The sequence below is a fragment of the Hyperolius riggenbachi genome, chromosome 2 (assembly GCF_040937935.1).
Source record: "Hyperolius riggenbachi isolate aHypRig1 chromosome 2, aHypRig1.pri, whole genome shotgun sequence".
In the NCBI taxonomy this organism is placed as follows: domain Eukaryota; kingdom Metazoa; phylum Chordata; class Amphibia; order Anura; family Hyperoliidae; genus Hyperolius; species Hyperolius riggenbachi.
Genome location: NC_090647.1, coordinates 508,084,265 through 508,105,022, shown reverse-complemented (window position 1 = coordinate 508,105,022; position 20,758 = coordinate 508,084,265). Strand labels below are relative to the sequence as shown.

The following is a 20,758-nucleotide window of genomic DNA, read 5'->3' as shown; positions in this document are numbered from 1 at the left end:
TGATCTAAATACTGTTCCTCCCTCCAGCACCAGCCAAAAGCTGTGTGACCACAGCACCAGAAATGTGTGGAATGCACTCATTGCCTGTCTGCAATTGCATAGCAATGGCAAACAGCCTTCTGTATGCCAGTAAAGGGGGGAGAGGGTTTAGTGTGTTGCCTTTTGACTGCTTCTGTAGGGCAGAAAAGTATTTAGATTTGGCCACACACAATTCTTTAAGGTACGGTGTCACCGCTAGAAGTGGAGTGTTCTGCCATGCCATCATCAGTGGCCTGACGGGGAAATGATCGACAGGTAATGCTTGTAAAAAGTGAATTTTGCATTCATGCATTAATACAGTTAGGGGAAAAAAACACCAACATTGATAGTTGTCTTTTAAAAGGGTAACTACAATCAGAGAAAGAACATGTGTGCATCAACCAAGTGAACCTGACAAATCTGGCTTTGCAAATTTGGCCTATTGGCTAATCACGAGACATTGCTCATGCAAATAAGCATTTGCTTTTGCATGCCTAAATATGCAGGGTCAAAACCAAAAACCGCAAAACAATCGCCCTGCGGGAATTAGTTCATGCTATACAGCACTATCCAGGGGCGCCACGAGGAGGCTTCTCCCGGCGCTGGCCACGCTGGGGAGATCGCCTGCACCCCCTGGCCTCCACCTCCGGGGTGCCGCTGTGTGGGTTCCAGGCGGTGAGAGTGCCTGGGACCCCCGCGGCCCCCCGGTTGTATGGGGGCAATGGGAAGCCTCCTCGTGGCGCCCCTGGATAGTGCTGTATAGCATGAACTAATTCCCGCAGGGCGATTGTTTTGCGGTTTTTGGTTTTTGACCCTGCATATTTAGGCATGCGAAAGCAAATGCTTATTTGCATGAGCAATGTCTCGTGATTAGCCAATAGGCCAAATTTGCAAAGCCAGATTTGTCAGGTTCACTTGGTTGATGCACACATGCTTTTTCTCTGATTACAGTTAGTCTTTTAAAAGGGACCCTGAGCTCTCTGTAAAATCACAATATCAACTTATCTGGGGCTTCCTCCAGCCCACCGTAGCCCGCGAGGTCCCCCGGTGGTGTCCTGGCTGCTTTCCCGGTCCAGCTGGCTGCTCCGTTATTTGGCGACTTCAGCCTAAAGTCGCACATGCGTGTCCCTAGCTGCACGTCATAACGCCGCCCAGAGTGAGAGCCCTGCGCATGCGCAGTTCTCTAAGACGTAGCTGCCCATGTGCAGGACTCTCACGCCGGCCCGCGTGATGATGTGTAGTGTGCGCGGCTGGGGGAGACACACAGGCGGCTTCAGGCCAAAGTTGCCAATTAACAGGAGGTGCCAGCGGGACCAGGAGAGGAGCCAGGACGACGCTGGGGGACCTTCCGGGCTACGGTGGGCTAGAGGAAGCCTCAGGTAAGTCCATAATGTGATTTTATGGAGAGCTCAGGGTCTCTTTAAATCAAGGACCAGAGCCAATAGCTATGTGCATAGATCCAGCCCCTGGGAGGGATAGATCAATACTCGCTCCTGCCAATGTGCCATCAGGAGAAGCACCTGGCCAGCAGTGCTTACTAAGGCAAGTGCCACGCACCACTGGCAGATAGGGTGGGGTTACTGTAGTCTAGTGTGCCTAGCGATTCTTCAACAAAGTGTGGGGGTTCACTTTAACATAATTATTGTCTTCATTCTGGTTATGGCATTATGCTAGGTATACATTATACAACTGTTAACATATTACAGATGGCATCATTTTCATTTGTACAGCATCAAGCACAATAATAATAATAAAAAAAAAAGTAACCAAAAGTAACAATAGTCTGAAAACTTGCAAACATTTAAAAAAAAAAAAAAGTACATAAAATTCCCTTTCAAAGAAAATCCTCTAATTGGGGCCCCGTTCAAATCTAAAATTGTAATCTCAAACATTGTGTTATTTTGTGCGGCATTTCCCCCCTCCCAGCGCTCCACTGCTCGCTGCGTTTCCAGTGCGGTTTTTAAATTCACTCCCTGACGCAAGTCAGGAAGCAAACTATTTGAACCAGAAAAGAATAAATACAATGTATTTATTCTTAAAAACACAAGCGCAATCGCTTAAAGCGATTTTGTGAGTGTTTGCGTTTCTCCTATACTTTCCATTGAGGTGAAATTGCCTCAAAAATGGTACAGGCACCACTTTGCTGAGCGGATCAGAAAGAACCGCTCAGATGTGAACTCTCTCATAGGGAGTCACTGCACAAGCGGTTCTAAGGCTATTTTGAAAATCGCCTGTGCTTAAAAAAAGGGCAAAAACGCCCTTAATGTGAACGAACCCTTAAAGGGAAGGTTCAGGGAGGGTGGTTAAAAAATAAAAATCAATTTCCACTTACCTGGGGCTTCCTCCAGCCCGTGGCAGGCAGGAGGTGCCCTCGCCGCCGCTCCGCAGGCTCCCGGTGGTCTCCGGTGGCCGACCCGACCTGGCCAGGCCGGCTGCCAGGCCGGCTGCCAGGTCGGCTCTTCTGCGCTCCAAGGCCCGGCACTTCTGCGGCGCGCTGACGTCATCGGACGTCCTCCGGGCTGTACTGCGCAGGCGCAGTAGTTCTGCGCCTGCGCAGTACAGCCCGGCAGACGTCCGATGACGTCAGCGTGCCGGCGTGGGACGCAGAAGTGCCGGGCCTTGGAGCGCAGAAGAGCCTGACCTGGCAGCCGGCCTGGCCAGGTCTGGTCGGCCACCGGGAGCCTGCGGAGCGGCAGCGAGGACACCTCCTGCCTGCCACGGGCTGGAGGAAGCCCCAGGTAAGTGGAAATTGATTTTTATTTTTTAGCCACCCTCCCTGAACCTTCCCTTTAAGTGGGAACCAGAGATGAACGTTTCACACAAAATAAACATATCAGTCGATAGCTTGTAAAGAATAAATACTCTACCTGATAATTTTGCAGCTCTAGTGTGCCTTTTTGAGTTTTTTTTTATCCATTATTGCTCCAGGAAAAATCCAATATGGCCGCCGGCTCATACGTATTTGGCTTCCAAGTTATGGGCTGTTCTGGATGTGCTGTCTAGGCTTTACAAGACTATAGACAAGCAGGGCTGCTGCTGCAGCCTTTCATCTGTGTGCTTTCATTATTCTGGTATGCTGTGCAGCTTCTTGTAGGGAGTGTCTCTCATAGGAATGAAACTGCATAGATAATAATGATGCCTGCACAGTGCACACAGATCACACAACAGCCACACTTGTCTGTCGTTTCAGAGCTTCTTCTCAGCAGAGCAGCCCCTCCCATGTCATCAGAGCTCTGGGTATGCAAAGCAGGAAAGCTGAGCCAGGAGGGGGCAGGCTTGAAAAGACTTCACAAAAGACTGACTCCACTATAATGATTCTAGGTCAAACCTAGACTGAATGCTCAGTCCGGATTCTCATCAGAGCTGATAACAGGCAGACTGAGCAGAGAAGAATGAAGCAAAGAGCAGGGTAGGCGTTTACTGTCATGGTCCCACTGATGAATGTAGTAAAATACATGAGGGTGCTTAGTCTCTGGTTCTCTTTAAAGTGAACCTAAAGTCACCCCAAAAAAATGAGATGAACTCACCTGGGGCTTCCCTCAGCCCCCTGCAGACGATCGGTGCCCTCGCAGCTCCGCTCCGATGTCCCAGGACCCGGTGGCGAGCACTTCCGGTTTGGTCGTCACCGGCCGACAGGCATGGGAACGCGAGTGATTGTTCGCGTTCCCAGCCTGTATATCGCCCCCTATGCTGCTATTGCGGCCTCCTGGCGAGTCCTGGGACATCGGAGCGGAGCTGCGAGGGCACCGATCGTCTGCAGGGGGCTGAGGGAACCCCCAGGTGAGTTCATCTCATTTTTTGGGGGTGACTTTAGGTTCACTTTAAGGAGCCCAGATGCACACACAGCAAATTTACTAACAATACCGTTATATGCCTGATAAACCTTTGCCAACTTGTAAATAAATACAAAGGGTCTTTTAACCGAGTTACTTCCAAATAGCCCTCTCAAATTACAGCAGCCATTTTTTGGAAATCAGTGTTAATTAGACAACAAATATTTGCTGCAGATTCTGAAATGGCAAAGCCTGTAATAAAACCAATACATCCCGTTTACAACAGAAGCTTGCAATTTCAATAGTTTTACGAGTTACGATTTTTTTTCCTCTGTGCCCATTGTACAGTAAAAGCAGAAATAAAACAACTGGTCTGCGGCAACCATAGTGAAATAGGGAGGCTGTCTTCCTCTATAAGGTTAATTACTCATTAAATGACGACTATACAGAGATGTGGAATATAAATGCTTAAACAAAATGATCTATTGTACATCATGAAGACGTAATGAAACATAAAGCGCCACAACATTGCAATGCAAATGATTCCAAACAGATCAATTTGCTTTTTAACTCAATTAAACGAGGACCATAGAAAATCCAGAACAGTTTAAAGTTTGTGTAGGTTATTAACGGGCTTAGTTAAAATGCAATTTACCTCTTTGCTAACAGAGACTGCAGTGTAATGCAGAATGATGCATCAATGCTCCCTTCAGCTGTAATGGGATGACCTTGCTGAGGAAGTGATCCTGAGAGACTTTTTATCATATAAAAAAAGAAAAAAAAATGTACAAAAAGTGTACCTTCAAGATATAAAATCATACCGCTATGCAACACTAACCTTGGGCTAAAATAATGAAGAAAACAAAAAGTTTTTCTTAAAGGTGAAGCTAGTTAGTTTTCAGAACATTGTATTTGCTTTGAATGAAAAGGAAAAAAGGTTCCTGCAACACTATGCAACAAATGGTGCGCTAAGCCACTAAATAACGATCAGCAAGAGGAAACATTACGGCCCATAGAATAGCAACACACATATATGGAGAAGGGTATACACAATTTATTAATGCATCATAACACTATATAGAAAAATAAAATCATTGAAAAAAAGCAATTTCACACACCTCATGCAATGTATACACCAATATGCATGTAATAATATTGCATCATGGAACCACCCATGAGAACATCAATAGCCTAAACTATCACCTGAGGTGCTCACGATAGAGCTTCCCCATTGATTGCCTTTTGAAATGGTTTTACTTCTTTATATAGCGTTATGATGGATTAATAAATTGTTTATACTTTTTTACATATAGGTGTAGACCATGTGGGCCATATTGTTTCCTATTTGTTTTGAATGGCTAGAAGCAGTGATGGGCTCACGAGTAGTCACGAGTCCCGAAGGACTCGAATTTGTGATTTAAATTATCCTTAATTGCCTCAGGTGTGCGGCTGGATCTGAAGGGATCAGTTGCCCATAAGTCCATCGTCCGTTTAAGCCGGAAGGAGGAAGTGTGCGGTGGTGATGCTTGCAATGCATCCAATAGGTCGCGTGCAAGCTGTTTGGAGCGCAGGGAGGACAACAGACTTATGGGTAACTAACCCCTTGTCATCCAGCTGCACAGCTGAGGCAATTAAGCCTCATTTAAATCACAAATTCGAGTCCTTAGGGACACATAACTACTTGTGAGCCCACCAAGTTTACCAAGTAATGCTGTAGTGGAGGCCTGAAGGAAGACTGGAGCTAAGATAGTTATGGCACTGAACGCCGTGAGCCAAAACCACCTGCTTCAGGATATGGAGAATATCATGTACCTGTCCTGTTTAAAAAATACCATTTGTCAGGCTATTGTGCTGATGTTTTGGCTTCAGCTTTGTCTAAGGCACATAAGCAATAAGAAACGCCCCCAATCTACATATAGTCCGTGTGGGCCCTTTTCCACTAGGGCGTTTGCGACTGCTTAATCGCAAAACCGCAAACCGCTAGTGATTTTAAAATCGCTACGGTTTGCTTTTTAACATAGGAATCGCGGTAGGTAATTTCCACTACCGCAATTCGTTTTTTACTTGATCGCGATCGCGCCGCGGAGCGACTTTTGCCGCGATTTTGCTATGCAGTGCACAGCATAGCAAAATCGCGGCCGCAAACGTCGGGAAATCGACGGTAAATTTTTAGCTTTTTCGATTCAGCAATCGCTAGCGTTCAGCGTGAACGCTAGCGATTGCTAGTGGAAAAGGGCTCTCAGTGATTCATAAAGTTTTAGAGGCAGAGGACCTGCACAACAGACAGGGAAGTGAAATTTTCCAAGTGGAATCAGCAATAGCTTTTTCCATATTCCCCCAATTCAGGCTTCCTTTACAATAATATTTAATCATTCGCTAGAAAGGCACTGGGCATCAGCCCCTCCCACAAGATGTTACCCCTTCTGCCAGTGATATATGATGCCCATAATGTCCAAGACCAGGCACTTCAGAGCATGCACGTCACGTCCGGGAAGCTGCATGGGAGGATTGAACGTTAGTATGTCCCAACCAGGGGGTCTCGTCTAGACAAACTGCCATTTGTGTGTCGTAATGTCATCAAGCTGTAAATCTTGTGTGGGCTCTCCCCTCGCAAGCGACGATAATGCCAGAACCCTTAGAAGTAACACGCAGTCAGCGAAGTGGTAGCCAGGAGGAAAGCCAGGCACCATATATCCCTAGTGGGAGGCTAGGTGAAACATATACTATATATGCTATGGATGGAATATATTGAGGGCTTCTGCTTAGTGATTTTTCCATGAAAGTTGGAAAAAAAAACTTTAAATCCCATTTTCAGGATCAAAAGTTAAAACCACAACAGGGCCCGCTGACAGTGGTGTTCTAATATATAACAAGAACTTTACCTGAATTGTTCAATTGTTCGACTGGGGGAAGAAGGGGGGGGGCAAAGTAAAGTGTTGAACACCAAATTAATAGCTAGTGGTACATATGGGAAGGGTACATGAGGAAAGGTACATAAGTGCATACTTGGTGAGTGCAGTCTAAAGGTGGCCATACATCAGGCGACTTGTCAGCCGATCGACCATACCATTTGAATATTATAATTGGATGAAAACCGGTGCAGCCAAGAGCAGTGTTCTCCCCAGGCTCTTTTAGCCGGGTGCTACACCCAGGTAGTTTTGATGAGCACCCGGCTGTCAACGGCTCACATCCTCCTACGCTATAAGCAGAGTTGCGCACAGAAGCTCCAGCCCTGCATTTTCTCATATTGCCCCACCCGGCTACTATTTCATGCCACCCGGCTACTATTTCATGCCACCCAGCTGGAAAAAAATTCTGGGGAGAACCCTAAAGAGCACGCCCAAATGATGATGCAAAGTATTGATTGGACATGCTGCAAGATGTAGGGCCAACTCCCTCGATTGGAAGCACGCCGGTAATGGTGTGCAACACCACTGTACTATATGGGGACGAGCGACTGAACCCCAGTGCTGTCCTCCAAATGTAAAATCCACCCCCTCCATGCACAGTGTGTATATGCGGACGGAGCTCGGAGCCAGCGACGGACAGGTACATTATACTGCACCGGGCTGGGGAGGGGGAGACTATGTGGGGGTGGGACGATATGGCGTCACAAGGCCTATTCCCGAGAGATTATATGCTGAAATCCATTGGGAATCGGCCACTGGTGTATGAACAGGCAGCACATCTCCGATCAGATTCAGTCAGAGAGAGATCTGTCTCTTGGTCAATCTCTCTGTCTCTAGTACTATTTGGAATACAGTCAAATAATAATGCAGGAAGAATGGTTGCCATTGTTCCAGACAAGAGCCATTTGAGCTTATTATACGTTCTGGAAATCCATTGTCTACCATGAGTTGAAACAGGAAGATAACTTTTAACCTTAATTACAGAAAGTCTTGTGAAGCACTGATCTAGATTTAATACTTTTTTTCTTAATTAAGATATCTTTAAAGCTAGACCATTCTAGCCTTCACCAGCTCCATGATTATATTTAAACATGGCCTATGCTGAACTAACGAGAAAACAATATCTGAGCTCTCAGCTACCGCAAACTAGTGACTCATGCTAAATGACCTTATTTGCTCATTTAAAGATCTTGCGTTAAAAAAATGTCAAGGAATCCCGAATTAGCATTTTAAATGTACATCCGGCACTGACATCTGAGCGACGCGTCTAATGTTCCGGATACTTAGACAGGCGCTTAGTGCTTCTAACATGTTAGCATTAATTCAGCTTCCTTTAAAATGCAAGCGAGTACCTCTCATTTGCATCAGAATACTGTATAATGTTAACACAGTCTGGTGAAACTAACCTATCTTTGAACTTTGTCAAACGTCCGCAAATTGAAAATAAATGAGTGTAAAAATAATCACTGGCAGAGGGTGAGCGACCTTAGATTCCACAACTTAAGATTCAGTACCAGAAGCCAATTTAGCTCAGATTTATAAGGTAATTAGCCAGGATCAATGTATTTTTTTTCCACTTTTGTCTTTTTAAATTCAAAGCAATCTAACATCCTAAGCTTTGGACTTGTGGCATTTCACTTATTTGTTCTTCTGCCTATAAATAGATCAGCCCTGGAAATGCCCTTTCCCATTAACTGCCTGCAGTACGACTGCACCTTTGTCAAGAGGGTTATCTTTATGAACCGCAGTCATTAAAAAGTGAATCTAGTAAGATTTTCAAGCATTTACAGTGCTGCCCATAATTATTCCTACCCCTGGCAAATTTTGACTTAAAGGGGTTCTGTGGAGGGTTTAAAAAACAAAAACCTGACACTTACCTGGAGCTTCTATCAGCCCCCTGCAGCTGTCATGTCCTGCGCTGTCCTCCTGCGATTCTCCATTCCCTGCCACCAGTCCCGGTCTAATTATTCGTCTAACTACACGAATACTGCGCTCACCCGCTCGCATTTCTCTGGGGCTTACTACGCAGGCGCAGTACGATAAAACCTCGTACTGCACCTGCGCCGTTAGCTCCCAAGCACGCAGCCGCAGTTGTATTAGAAGAATAATTACACTTCGACCGGTGGCAGGTAACGGAGGATCGTAGGAGGACGGCGTGGGACATGACAGCTGCAGGGGGCCGATAGAACCCCCAGGTAAGTGTCAGTTTTTTGTTTTTTAAACTCTCCACAGAACCCCTTTAAAGTTACTTTTATTCAACCAGCATTATTGTGAAAAAAAAAAACAAAAAAAAAAACATTTCTCAGCTTTTAGTTACATTTACGAAAAAAAGTGTCCAGTCCAAAATGATTCATACCCTTCACAAACTGTCAGTCTGTGGGAAAATCCAAAGTTTCATACCATTCATAACAGTCCAAGCTGTTCTAAAGCATCCTAATTATCCTGATTAATTGTGAACAGCTGGTTTAACCTGCAGCCTACCGCCGATCGGTGTAAAGTCCTGGGGCTATGTTTTGCAGGAGATCGCGCTCAGCATCTCCTGCTTAGTGGGCGGAGCTGAGCGCCGCCTTCAGTCTCCGAGCGGCGGTTGCCGCTCGGTAGACTGTTAGACGACTAAACCGCCGTCTAATCACTGGTACAGCGCTGCGATCAGGGAGGGGGGAGGGAGACGGGAAATGCATGCAGCAAAAAAAAAAAAAACAAAAAAAAAAAACAAACAAAACAAAAAAAACTTTTTATTATTAAAAAATACATATAAATAAACAAACATATGGGGGGCAATCAGACCCCACCAACAGAGAGCTCTGTTGGTGGGGAGAAAAGGGGGGGGGGGGGAAATCACTAGTGTGCTATGTCGTGTGGCCCTGCAGCTTGGCCTTAAAGCTGCAGAGGCCAATTTCTTAAACAATGGCCTGGTCTTTAGGGGGGTTCAATACTGCAGTCCTCAAGAGGTTAATCAACTCAACAGGTGAAAAACAGCAGCTCTGTGAGGACCCTGTGAAGAGCTCAGTGAGGACCCGCGGCTGCGCGTTGTGGCTGCTCACAAGTCAGGAAAGGACTACAAGGCCATTTCTAAATGTTTTCAAGTTCCAGTGGCTACAATGCAAAATGATATAAAAAAAAATACAAGATGTTCTGCACTGTTGAAAATCTCAAAAAAAACGTGGCCGGAGGCCAAAAGTGACACCTGTACTGGCTGGGAGGGTAGTGAGAGAGGTGAAAAAGAATTCAAGGATCACCACCAGGGCCATCCTGGTGAATATGGGCTATGCTGGTGGCAATGTCTCAAGGCAGACAATCCAATGGACACTGCACACTGCTGGGTTCCACGGATGCAGACCAAGGAGGACACCACTTCTCCAGATAAGGCACACAAAAGCTCACTTGGCCTTTGCAAATGCTCATCTGGACAAAGAAGAAGACTTCTGGACTGGTTTTCTGTGTTAAAGTCAGATGAAACAAAAATTTTATTGTTTGGTCACAATGATGTTTCCTTCATTTGGCGTACAGAAGGAGAAGCCTTCAACCCCTAGAACACCATCCCCACTGTCAAACATGGTGGTGGGAACCTAATGCTTTGGGGGTGTTTTTCAACCAATGGACCAGGGAACCTAATCACAGTAAACAACACCATGAAAAAAGAGCAATACATGAGGATTCACAACGACCACATCAGGCAGTCTGCAGAGAAACTTGGCCTTGGGCACCAGTGGATATTTCAGCATGACAATGGCCCAAAGCACACAGCAAAAGTGGTGAAATGGTTAGCAGACAACAACATTAATGTTCTGGAATGGCCCACTTATTTCACTGCATAATTACTGTTTCAATATGACATATATATACAGTATACCGCATATACTCGAGAATAAGCCGACCCCCCCAACTTTCACCATCAAAAACAGGAAAAAATGATAGACTCTAGTATAAGCCGTGGTATGACATGCAGCGGATATAAATACTCTCCACTGTACTCCCAGTCAGGAGAACCGTACTAAATCTAGCTATCCTGTGATAGCATTTCCAGTTACTTTAACCGTTGCCACTGATTTTAAGTGGCATTTAAAGCTCCATAGAAGAGGTCAGTGTTATTGCATTACAAGGATTTAATTTAATATATAGTATTTCTCAGTCATGTTAAAATGGAAGGACAGTGAAAGGTAAATGGTTGCTATGGGCTAATACAACGCACAACACTTTTTGCAGCACTTAGCTGGTACAGTCTGAGTCAAGTGTTCTAGAAATTAAATGCCAGTTCAGCCTTCTGCAGGCCAATTACAGGTGAGCAGAGAGTGGAATGAAGTGCCTGACCTAACATGACCTGGTTGGATTACAGTGTACAATACATCTGCTGATTTTTGAATAAAGCTGTTTCAGATCTGTGTGCCCTCTCATGCCATATACTTACAAGATTATAATGCTGGCTAGCTGAATTTCTGTGGCCTGGCAACACAAAATATGACGGACTGTGACACAAGCTGAAGTGAAGTGGCAATGGACATAAGATGGAACAGCGAGTTGTGGGGTCACAGAGTCACCAGTGGTCACATTAGTCACACAACCAACTTTTAAACCGGCAGCAGAGGTAGCGGTTTCCATGGAGATGAGGCTGTAGAGCGGCGCTTCTCGTCACAGGAGGGAACCTGGAGACCAGCACTGCCAGAGCAGAGAGTCCCACTGATAGCCCCCACTACCAAAAGCGCTATATTCCAGACATACAGCAGGTATTTGGCATGTTATGGCAGCCTCCTACGCACACCACATCATCCTACTCCCCGCATCAGACCGTAGCGTAGTATGTAATGAATGTATTTCAGCTCCCTCTCGGTACGTGTACTAAATTCCCTGCGTTAACTCACTTGTCCGCGCTGCCAGCTTCTTGCCTGTAACGGTCCCGTCTCTATGATGTCCTGCACTGGCACACATATTAAGAGGAGCCGCTAGAGGGTGTAAAAGAAATGATGACAGGCAGGCTAAAGCTGGCAGCATGGACATGTGAATAAACGCAAAGCATTGTTTTCTACACATGCCGGGAGGGAGCCGAAATACATTCATACACCTCTCCATTCCGACGCGGTGGGCAGCCAAAACACATTCTGGTAATTTGCCTGCAATATATCTGGAATATACCACTCCGGGAAGGGGGGGGGGGGGGGGTAGTAGTAGGGTCATAGAGTATCCTGCATAATCACGCAAATATATGGCAAGGGAACTGGGGGTGAGAGGGCGGCAGACAAATGTTTTGCACTGCTCTAAATATGGCGTAGGCACTCGGGAGGTTTACACTAGGTTGTGGCTTGAGTATAAGCAGAGACCCCCACTTTTGGACATGAAAACTCGGCTTATACTTAAGTATATACGGTATATATTAAAAAAAATGCTACTTTGTGAGCTCAGCTAATGATAGACAAAAATCTAAATCTTAAGAGGGGCTTCCATACTTTTTTTCAGTGCTGTGGAGTTGTAATTTTTGGGTACCTGGATTTGGAGGTTTCATAAACTGTGGAGTTGGATGATTTTTGTACCCACTCCATAGCCCTGCAAGGACAGAGGAGTTGAGGAGTTGGAGGAATTTTGGGTACCCGGAGTCAGAGGTTTCATAAACTCGGAGTCTGATCATTTCTGTGCCGACTCCACAGCCCTGCTTTTTTTCATATGACTGTATTGACCACAGTGGAACAGACCTTGATTAATCAAACAAAAGTATGAACCATATTCTACTGTTTGATGAGAACTTTTGTACCAGACAACAAAACACATAAGGATATTTTCCGTGTGAATTTACGCCCACTCTGTAGCCGGTGTAGCTTTTGTAAGGATGAAAGTTGAAGATGAAGAGTAGATTACTCCGTTCAAATGCAATAATTTTATCACCTTCATGCTTTACACTAATGAAGGCCTGTGAAGAGTAAAAAAAACAAAAACAATAATGAACAAAAGATCTGTAGCAAAACAGAACAATAAAGTAGTTCACAGATGTGTGCACAAACCCGACCACCAACAATCTACTAACGTAGAGATGAGCACAATATTGTCCATCTGCCTTCACCCCCTTCTGTAGAGCTCGAGATCAAACCTAGGACATTCTCTAAAGTCAATTAACAAATTCTGCTTTTTTCCTGCAGAACATGACAACTGTACTAATAGGTAGAAAGAAATGTATAGATACAATTTTCATGAAACTCAACTTTTCTTGTTCTACTTGATTCCATCTCTGCCATGTTCTGCATCGCTATATAGCATTGTTCTACTAATACGTCATCTTCCCTTGTTGCAGAATGTACTGCCTATATTTCAGCCACCACGCTACTCTAAAGCTACACATACACACAAAATATTTTTCATAAGCTACACAAATTATTCCTGAGGCTGGGTACACACATAGCAGAAATGCTAGCGTTGTGGAAAACAGTGCGTTTTTGCCTCTAATGAAAGTCTATGGGCCGCAGGAAAAACCACATATAAAAAGGCATATGCGTTTTCAAAAACGCTGGTTTTGTTGCATGTTATGCAGGAATGCTGGCAAAACGTACATAATGAAAGTTAATGGGAAGGCAATGATATGAGTTTGTGTTTTAAAAAAAAAATTACTTTTTTTTTACTGTATTTTCGCATCCTGTTCGCTTCCAAGTGATTTGCATAAATGTAAATATAAAAAATGCATACAAAATTTGTATATGCGAACGGCAAACGCATCAAAATGCGCGCAAAACGCATGAAAAACGCAACGCAAACGCACCAAGAATGCATGAAAACCGCACACATCATTAACATAAAACGCAGCCTTTCACGCTATGTCATATGTGAACCCAGCCTAACGGTTTTAGACAGAAATCTAAGGTGTGTATGGATGTACTGGTCCAAAACCTGTTGGTAAGAGGATCAGAACCACAAGATTCTAATACCTGCTGTAACAGAGACACTTAAAACAGTTGTGGAGGCGCCCAATGCATAAAATATAGTCTAGTAAGCGGTTGGTCTTATAAACAGAGCGGTAATATTATCTCTCAAAGAATTTAGAACAGTTTATTGAAAAAATGTCTTATTTGAGCACACAAAACAACGTGTCTCGCAGATGCTTGCCCGCTTCCTCAGGTCAGTGAAAAAAAGAGGTGCCTTAACTGCTATGGCTGTGTAGCAAGCATGAGTGCCTTTGTGTCTGAAACTGAGGGCTAAATAGGAAAAGTATCATTAAAGAGTCTAAAGTGAATTAACTCCTTTTACTATTAAGTGCTCTTCAGCAGTATGAGCAAAGATGAATTGCTGCATCCGCGATGTATTTAACCCCCCAAAATCCTGGGGAAAAATGCCACGACTTTCCAGGTTGGGGATTATGCTACCTGGAGGAGGCAGAGCTACAGCGCAAAGCTCTGCCTCCTCCAGGTAGCATGGTCAATCCCCTCGGATCTCCGCCCCTCTCATTGAAAGAAGACTGAGAGGGGCAGGGAGAGGCGGAGATCCGCAGGGATTGACTGGAACTGATCAGAGCTACTGCACGCCTGGGGGGAGGGGAGGATTGGGGGTTAAATACATAGTTCACGGATGCGGCAATTCATCTTTGCTTATACTGCTGAAAAGGAAATTTCAATAACCAGTTAGATACTTACTTTGGGTGAAGGAAGCCTCTGAATCCTTCCCTAATCCCACTCTGTCATTCCATTTCAGTGCTATGTGTTCCCTAAGCTCACCACACTGCACCTCCACAGAAGTACGGACCCACTCAGGCTTCAGAGAAAAAAGACGAACCCAATAAGGTCCATGTTACTGCACAGGCACAGATGGCTTGCACATGCGCAGTAGCACAGACCCGTGGACTCGGCTTTTACCACGGAAGCCCAAACTGGTCTGTACTGCTGCGCATGCGTGAGCCATCGACAAGAGGAGGAAGGGGAGGAATAGCAAGGAGCAGCAGGATGGGGGAAGCTTGTGGATCATCCAGAGGTTTCCCACTACCTAGGCAAGTACCTAAATTGGGCACTTTTCCCTCTACACGCGTCCTAACCATTAATTGTGCTCTAAATGAACATCTTCTAGATATGCACTTTATACTATAAAGATAAAAACACAAGTATAAACATGAAAATCAAGTGGATACCATTGCCTCTTCAAACACGAGGTAGATCATAACATTCAAAGCCATCCCTGTTGCTTGACTGTAATAAATATTTTTAGTTCTCAGATCGCTTTGTGCCGGGCTCTTGTCCGCGCATTGACATGGAAATTTCATTTACTTTCCATCTGAGGTTATTCAAAGCTACAGGTCCATTTTCTAAAGAGCTCAACTTCAATTAAACTAGTATTTACATTGACATTCAAACAGAGAACTATGCTTAGGATTTTCTGGCTTCCAGATGCCAGTAAGCGAGTGGGAGAAAAAATAAACTGCCTCATCCTGCTTACATAACGCTGAATTCTAAGTCAATCACGAAACACCAACAAGATTGCGTGGGATACAGGCAGCACACAGAACTTCACAAGATGAACTTATGGATACACATCTACAGTACTGACCACTTTGCATCCAAACCATGTTTCCAGCTCATGGACCAGAGCAGTTTTGGCCTTTTTAGTTATGTCCCTATTTAATCAGCAATAACTTAATACCTACTTATGACACCTAAATTAAATATATTTTTTCAAGCCAAACTAGGCTTTCATTGTATGGCATTTTGTTCTCTTGAACAATGAAGTTTTTAAACATTTTAATAGGAAAGGAAAAAAAATAGAAAAAAACACATTATTTCTCAGTTCTACCAATTCCAGCTTATAAAAAAAAAAGTGGTACTGTAGATAAAACACAATTTTTTTTTGGTATGTAAAAGAAAAAGACTGGCACTAGATGAGGGCAGAAGGCACTGAGTTCACCGGATCAAGTGAGGGAATGCCATTCCCTCACCGCCACTGTGTACCCTTGCTGTGTCTTACACCGTGGATTAAAAGGTACCTCACTTTGCTATTACAGTGCCTCTGCTCTCTTCTTCCCTATTTCCACACATTTTGTTCGGCTACAGTGCTGCCCATAATTATTCATACCCCTGGCAAATTTTGACTTAAAGTTACTTTTATTCAACCAGCAAGTCATTTTTTGACGGGAAATTACATGGGTGTCTCCCAAAAGAAGATTTGGAGTTCAAAAAGCTGGTCTGCAATTATAGGAAGCGTTTGATTGCTGTAATATCCAATATTGATTTATTGAGAAGTGTATGAATAATTTTGGACTGGACATTTTTTGCTCAAATGTAAATAGAAGCTGAGAATTTTTTTTTCCACAATAATGTCTCTTCTGCATCATCTCATCTTTTGGGAGACACCTATGTCATTTCCTGCCAACAAAATCACTTGCTGGTTGAATAAAAGTACTGCAACTTTATAGAAAACCTGTACTGAGAATACCGGCCCCTGGGGGGTACTCACCTCGGGAAGGGGAAGCCTCCGGATCCTATTGAGGCTTCCCCTGTCCTCCTGCGTCCCGCTGTGCCCCTCCGAACGTCGGGAATGTAAATATTTACCTTCCCGGCTCCAGCGCAGGCGCAGTAGCGGTGTTGCGCTCCGAAGAAGGCAGAAATACCCGATCTCAGTCGGGTTTGTTCTACTGCGCAGGTGCAAGTCTCCGGCGCCTGCGCAGTAGAATGGACCCGACTGAGATCGGGTATTTCCATCTACTTCAGAGCTGAAAGCCGTAACAGCGCCCCCGCTGGAGCCTGGAAAGGTAAATATTGAACAGGCTGATGGATTTGTCGGGCCGGCTTTGAAGGGCTGTAGCGAGACCCCCGTGGGACAGAGGAGGCTTACCCCTCCCGAGGTGAGTACCCCCCAGGGGAAGTTTTCCTAGTTACAGTGTCTCTAAGTCAAAATTTGCCAGGGGAATGAATAATTATGGGCAGCACCGTATTTCTACCATTTATCGCAAAACTTAGATTATGTTCCTGTCACAATTTATAGTGAAGATATTTGATTCTGAAATAATCACTATGAACTGGGAAAATAAAAGTATTTTTAATGGTAAAATCAATTTTATTGGCTCAGGGAATGTATATTCCCTTTCATCAAGTAGTGCTGCAGCAGATAGTGCTGGAGGTGTGAAGAGCAGCTGTGCCCAATCATGCACAGCTGTGCTTCAGCTACAAGACATATCTACATCCTCGTGGCTTAGATGAAGTCAAAAGCCCAATCTACACGATACGATTCTTTGTACGATTCGATTACGATTCGATTAAATCAGACATTTCCGATCGGGATTCGATTAGATGCATTTGATTTGCCATTGTTTTGCAAGTGCAAATCGAACTGAATCGAATTGAATTCCGATCGGACATGTTGGATTTAATCGAATTGTAAATAGAATCGTACAAAGAATCGTATCGTGCAGATTGGGCTAAAGAGGATGGAAATATACTGTAGTGGTGAATGAAGTGATTAATTAGATAACATTGTGTAAAAAGGCTTACCGGAGGAGCGGCCAACCAGCCGAATTTTTCTTCTAATCTATTCATGTCTCGGTCAAAAGCATACAGAAAGTGATATCGTAGAACAGGATCGTTGGCCAAATTAAACTGTCTTCTGGCGTAATGGTAACTCTCGTTATTTCCTTGTCTTGGAAAATCCAGCCATTCAGGGTGCCCAAATTCATTGCCTGCATTTAGAAGTAAAACATGTTACTGGAAAGAAACACTTAAGCCCTACAACAACATATAAAGCTTAAATGAGAACTCTAGTTTTGGGCCGAATTTCTAGAAAGGCCACAAAGACCGCGGAGGCCCCGGAATATGTCCCCGGGGGAGAGGGCTGCAGTCGCTTCCCTTAAAGCTAATAAGGATACAGTTATCAGGAATGCTGATAAGTGGGGAGAGGATGTGGTCCTCAACTCTGGGGATTACAGGCAGGAGGCTTTACGCCAACTCTCTGATCAAGATACATACTGCAGGCTGCCCGCAGATTCCACCTTCAGGTTCAAGCAGGAATATGACAGGTTGATAGTGCATGGAGTGTCCTTGGGCGTAAATGATGCCAAGATTGTGGATTCCCTAACAGTCTTCAGGCCGAGTGTGGCTGTGTTCCACCATCTTCCCATAAACATCTGGCACTGTCGCAAAGCTCAATCTTCAAAGCTCTGGCGCTTTGTGTCCGCCAGGAGAAAAGCGCGATATAAATGTTCTGTGTTTGTTTGTTTTGCATACTGTGCTGGCTGGTCTGCCTTGCTGCTGGCCTAGCCTAATACCAGGTTGTCTGGCTGTCCTTCCCCATCCCCCCACATAATTCACTGGTAGTCTAGTGGCTCTTCCACTTAGCACAGCTTTTTCTGGTCAACTAGTGGCCTCCACCCCCCACCAAATAACATCACCACAAAGTCTAGTGGTACTCCCAATAGTATTTCCTGGCCTTCTAGTGGACCCCTACTTGTGCTCCCACGCATCCCCCAATGAGGCACCACAACTCCCAGCATGCCCTCCAATTGAGGTACCACAACTCCCAGCATGCTGGGTGTGTATTTTATCCTACTAGTGAGTGCACTCTCAAGCAGGTAGTCATAAGGATGCAATCTGTTTTTAAGTAGCGCTGTTCCTTTCCTCGCCATGTACAAATGTAAGTAAATTTGGTCAGCCGCTCCCATTTAATAGCATTGCTTATTGATGTTTATACAGAGCTTCTGTTTGGTTTCAAGGTGCATTTGTAGTTTCTTGGGGGGGCTCAGCGCACCTCTGATTGGTGGCCTGGTGATGCGCTGATCCACCTTTGCGCGATTTTGACTTGGTAGCGCACCCAGGCTATGCATATGCATAATTTAGGATTAGTTCATGTTAGGGCCCCTCCCGTGGGGGATGACTTCTTTGCAGTGGGAGGGACGAGTACTTAATAAGTTGCATGCGAGCTATTATGGAAACCAACATCCTCCAATGGTAGACCGATGCATTTTATTTGAATGCTGGGTGTGTATGTGTCCTCAGTGCCCCCCCCCCCCCCTGGCAGAGTAGCTCCGGATGTATACCCGGACCTCTCACAGCCGTGGTGCGGAACTACTCACTTCCATCCGTTTTGTCTGGAGACATCTTCTGTAGCCAGCAATTCTTCCCCAATCCTCTGAGAATCCGAAAACAAAGTGGCAGGAACAGGCGAGTAATGCTGCCCACTGCGCGACTCTGCTGGGGGAACATAAGTGGCAGCCCAGAATAGATCCATGGCACTGGCCACAGATTTTGAATACAAGTAACACACCTGACTCAAATTGTATCTGTATTTTTGGAGATGTTGACACAAAACGTAGTGCCCGATGAAAACCCAAGAAAGCAAAGTGAGATTATAAAAACTCCATGCAGATAGTGTCCAGGCCCAAATTTAAACTTGGGACCCTAGGAATGCAAGGCAACCATGCTATTCACTATGATGCTGTCCATCATTGCCAATATTATGAGAAAAAGGAGCACAAGGAAGAACTGGCATTGAAATCAGGGATCACCCTAAATCTTGGGCCACAATACGACAGACCCCCAACGCATCATTGTGTAAGGAGGGCAAATGCCTTTTAATAACTCCAGCTGCTGGCTGAAGACATGGCTTTGACTATTCTGTAGCCCTAAGCTGAAATGGCCCCTGTGATTACAAGCCTTGTTCCAGTGCTGTCAGTGACCACTTGCATTTTCTGCTCTGCTGGGTTTTGGCTGGACTGAAACAGAGACAAAACCCTAGCAAGAATAGAAGCAAACAATTTGTGAAGGCTTTCCACTCAACTATCAAAATCCACTATGTGTGCAGGAAAAAAAAAATATGTTATTACTTTGTGCTATAGGTTATGGATCCGCTGCAACAGATCCACAAAAAATGTCTAGCTGGAATTAGGCTTAGTGTGGGATCCTCAAGCACCTCCGTTTGCTTTTCTCAAATCCGAAAAAAATACATTTCTCCCTAGTGTGAACTGGCCCTCAGTAAGGACTTCATTCAATAGACAAAAATGTTCAAGGTCAAACAGGAAGTCCGCTAAGCAAGGCATGCAAGACTGAAAACAAAAAGTATGATATAATGAATTTTAGATATAGTACGGATAATTAATAGAACATTAGTAGCAAAGAAAAGAGTTTCATATTTTTATTTTCAGTTATATAGTTTTTTTTTTTTTTTTTACAAAATTGCATAATTCTGTCAGATTTGCAATTATAAACCACACTATTTTCAACTATGAAACAGAGCAGAGCTAGTGACTCTTTGAACTCTCCAGCAGTAACTTATCTGAAGCTTTTTTTTTTTTTTTATGCATAAGTGCTTCAGAAAACAAGACTGTCTTCGACCCAAGTTGGGTCAAAAAACTCAGAGTAGCTCCTTTGCATAGATAACAGCTAAATTTTCTTAACTATTCCTCTACTGGGAAACAAATGAGACAATTTTCTTTGTTACTAATGACTGATTTCTTAGCTGTACTACACATACAATTCATTAGATCATACGTTTTTTTTTTTCCTTTTTCACTTCAGTGTCACTTTAACCACTTAATGACAACCAGACTGATAATAATGTCCTGCTAGAGCCTCTTAATGGCTCCAGGACTATTTATCAAACTTTGCTGCTGCCACTGTGCGAGTGAGATTAGTGAGGAAAAAAACATAGAAAAATACACCTTTATTTCCAAATAATATACCATACCTTGTACTAGGGACATAATTACAATCTTGTGATAACCATAACAAATAGGCAGATAAAATGTGTCGGTTGTATGTACAGTGGCAGTGTTTATATTAAAAATATAGGGGATGAAATTGGAGAAATAGTGTATTTTTGTTTTTTCCTTTAAAATGCATAGAAGATAAAGTAAATTACTGAAAACAAATATCAACGCCAAAAAGCCTAACTAGTGGTGAAAAAAACAAGATTAAGGGCTGGTGCACACCAAGCGGGTTCTTTGGCGTTTTTGCAGCCGCTTGCGGCTGCGGATACGCTTGGTCAATGTATCTTAATGGGGTGGTTCACACCAGAGCGGGAGGCGTTTTGCTGAAACGCATACTCCCAGGGTGGAGCATTTTTTGGATTGCGGAGGCGTTTCTGCCTCCAATGTTAACCGGTTCGGTCTAT

General features: G+C 44.3%; 1 protein-coding gene across 4 annotated transcripts in view; it reads right to left on the bottom strand.

Moving 5' to 3' along the window:
- GBE1 (1,4-alpha-glucan branching enzyme 1) overlaps nt 1-20,758 on the bottom strand; it is a 202,961-nt gene that overhangs the window by 9,389 nt on the left and 172,814 nt on the right. For all 4 annotated transcript variants that reach the window (XM_068266113.1, XM_068266114.1, XM_068266115.1 and 1 more), the window contains 2 exons: nt 17,149-17,333; nt 12,469-12,599 (listed from right to left, as the gene is read on the bottom strand). In XM_068266113.1, the coding sequence (XP_068122214.1) occupies nt 12,469-12,599; nt 17,149-17,333 (316 nt within the window). The remainder of the gene's footprint in view (nt 1-12,468; nt 12,600-17,148; nt 17,334-20,758) is intronic.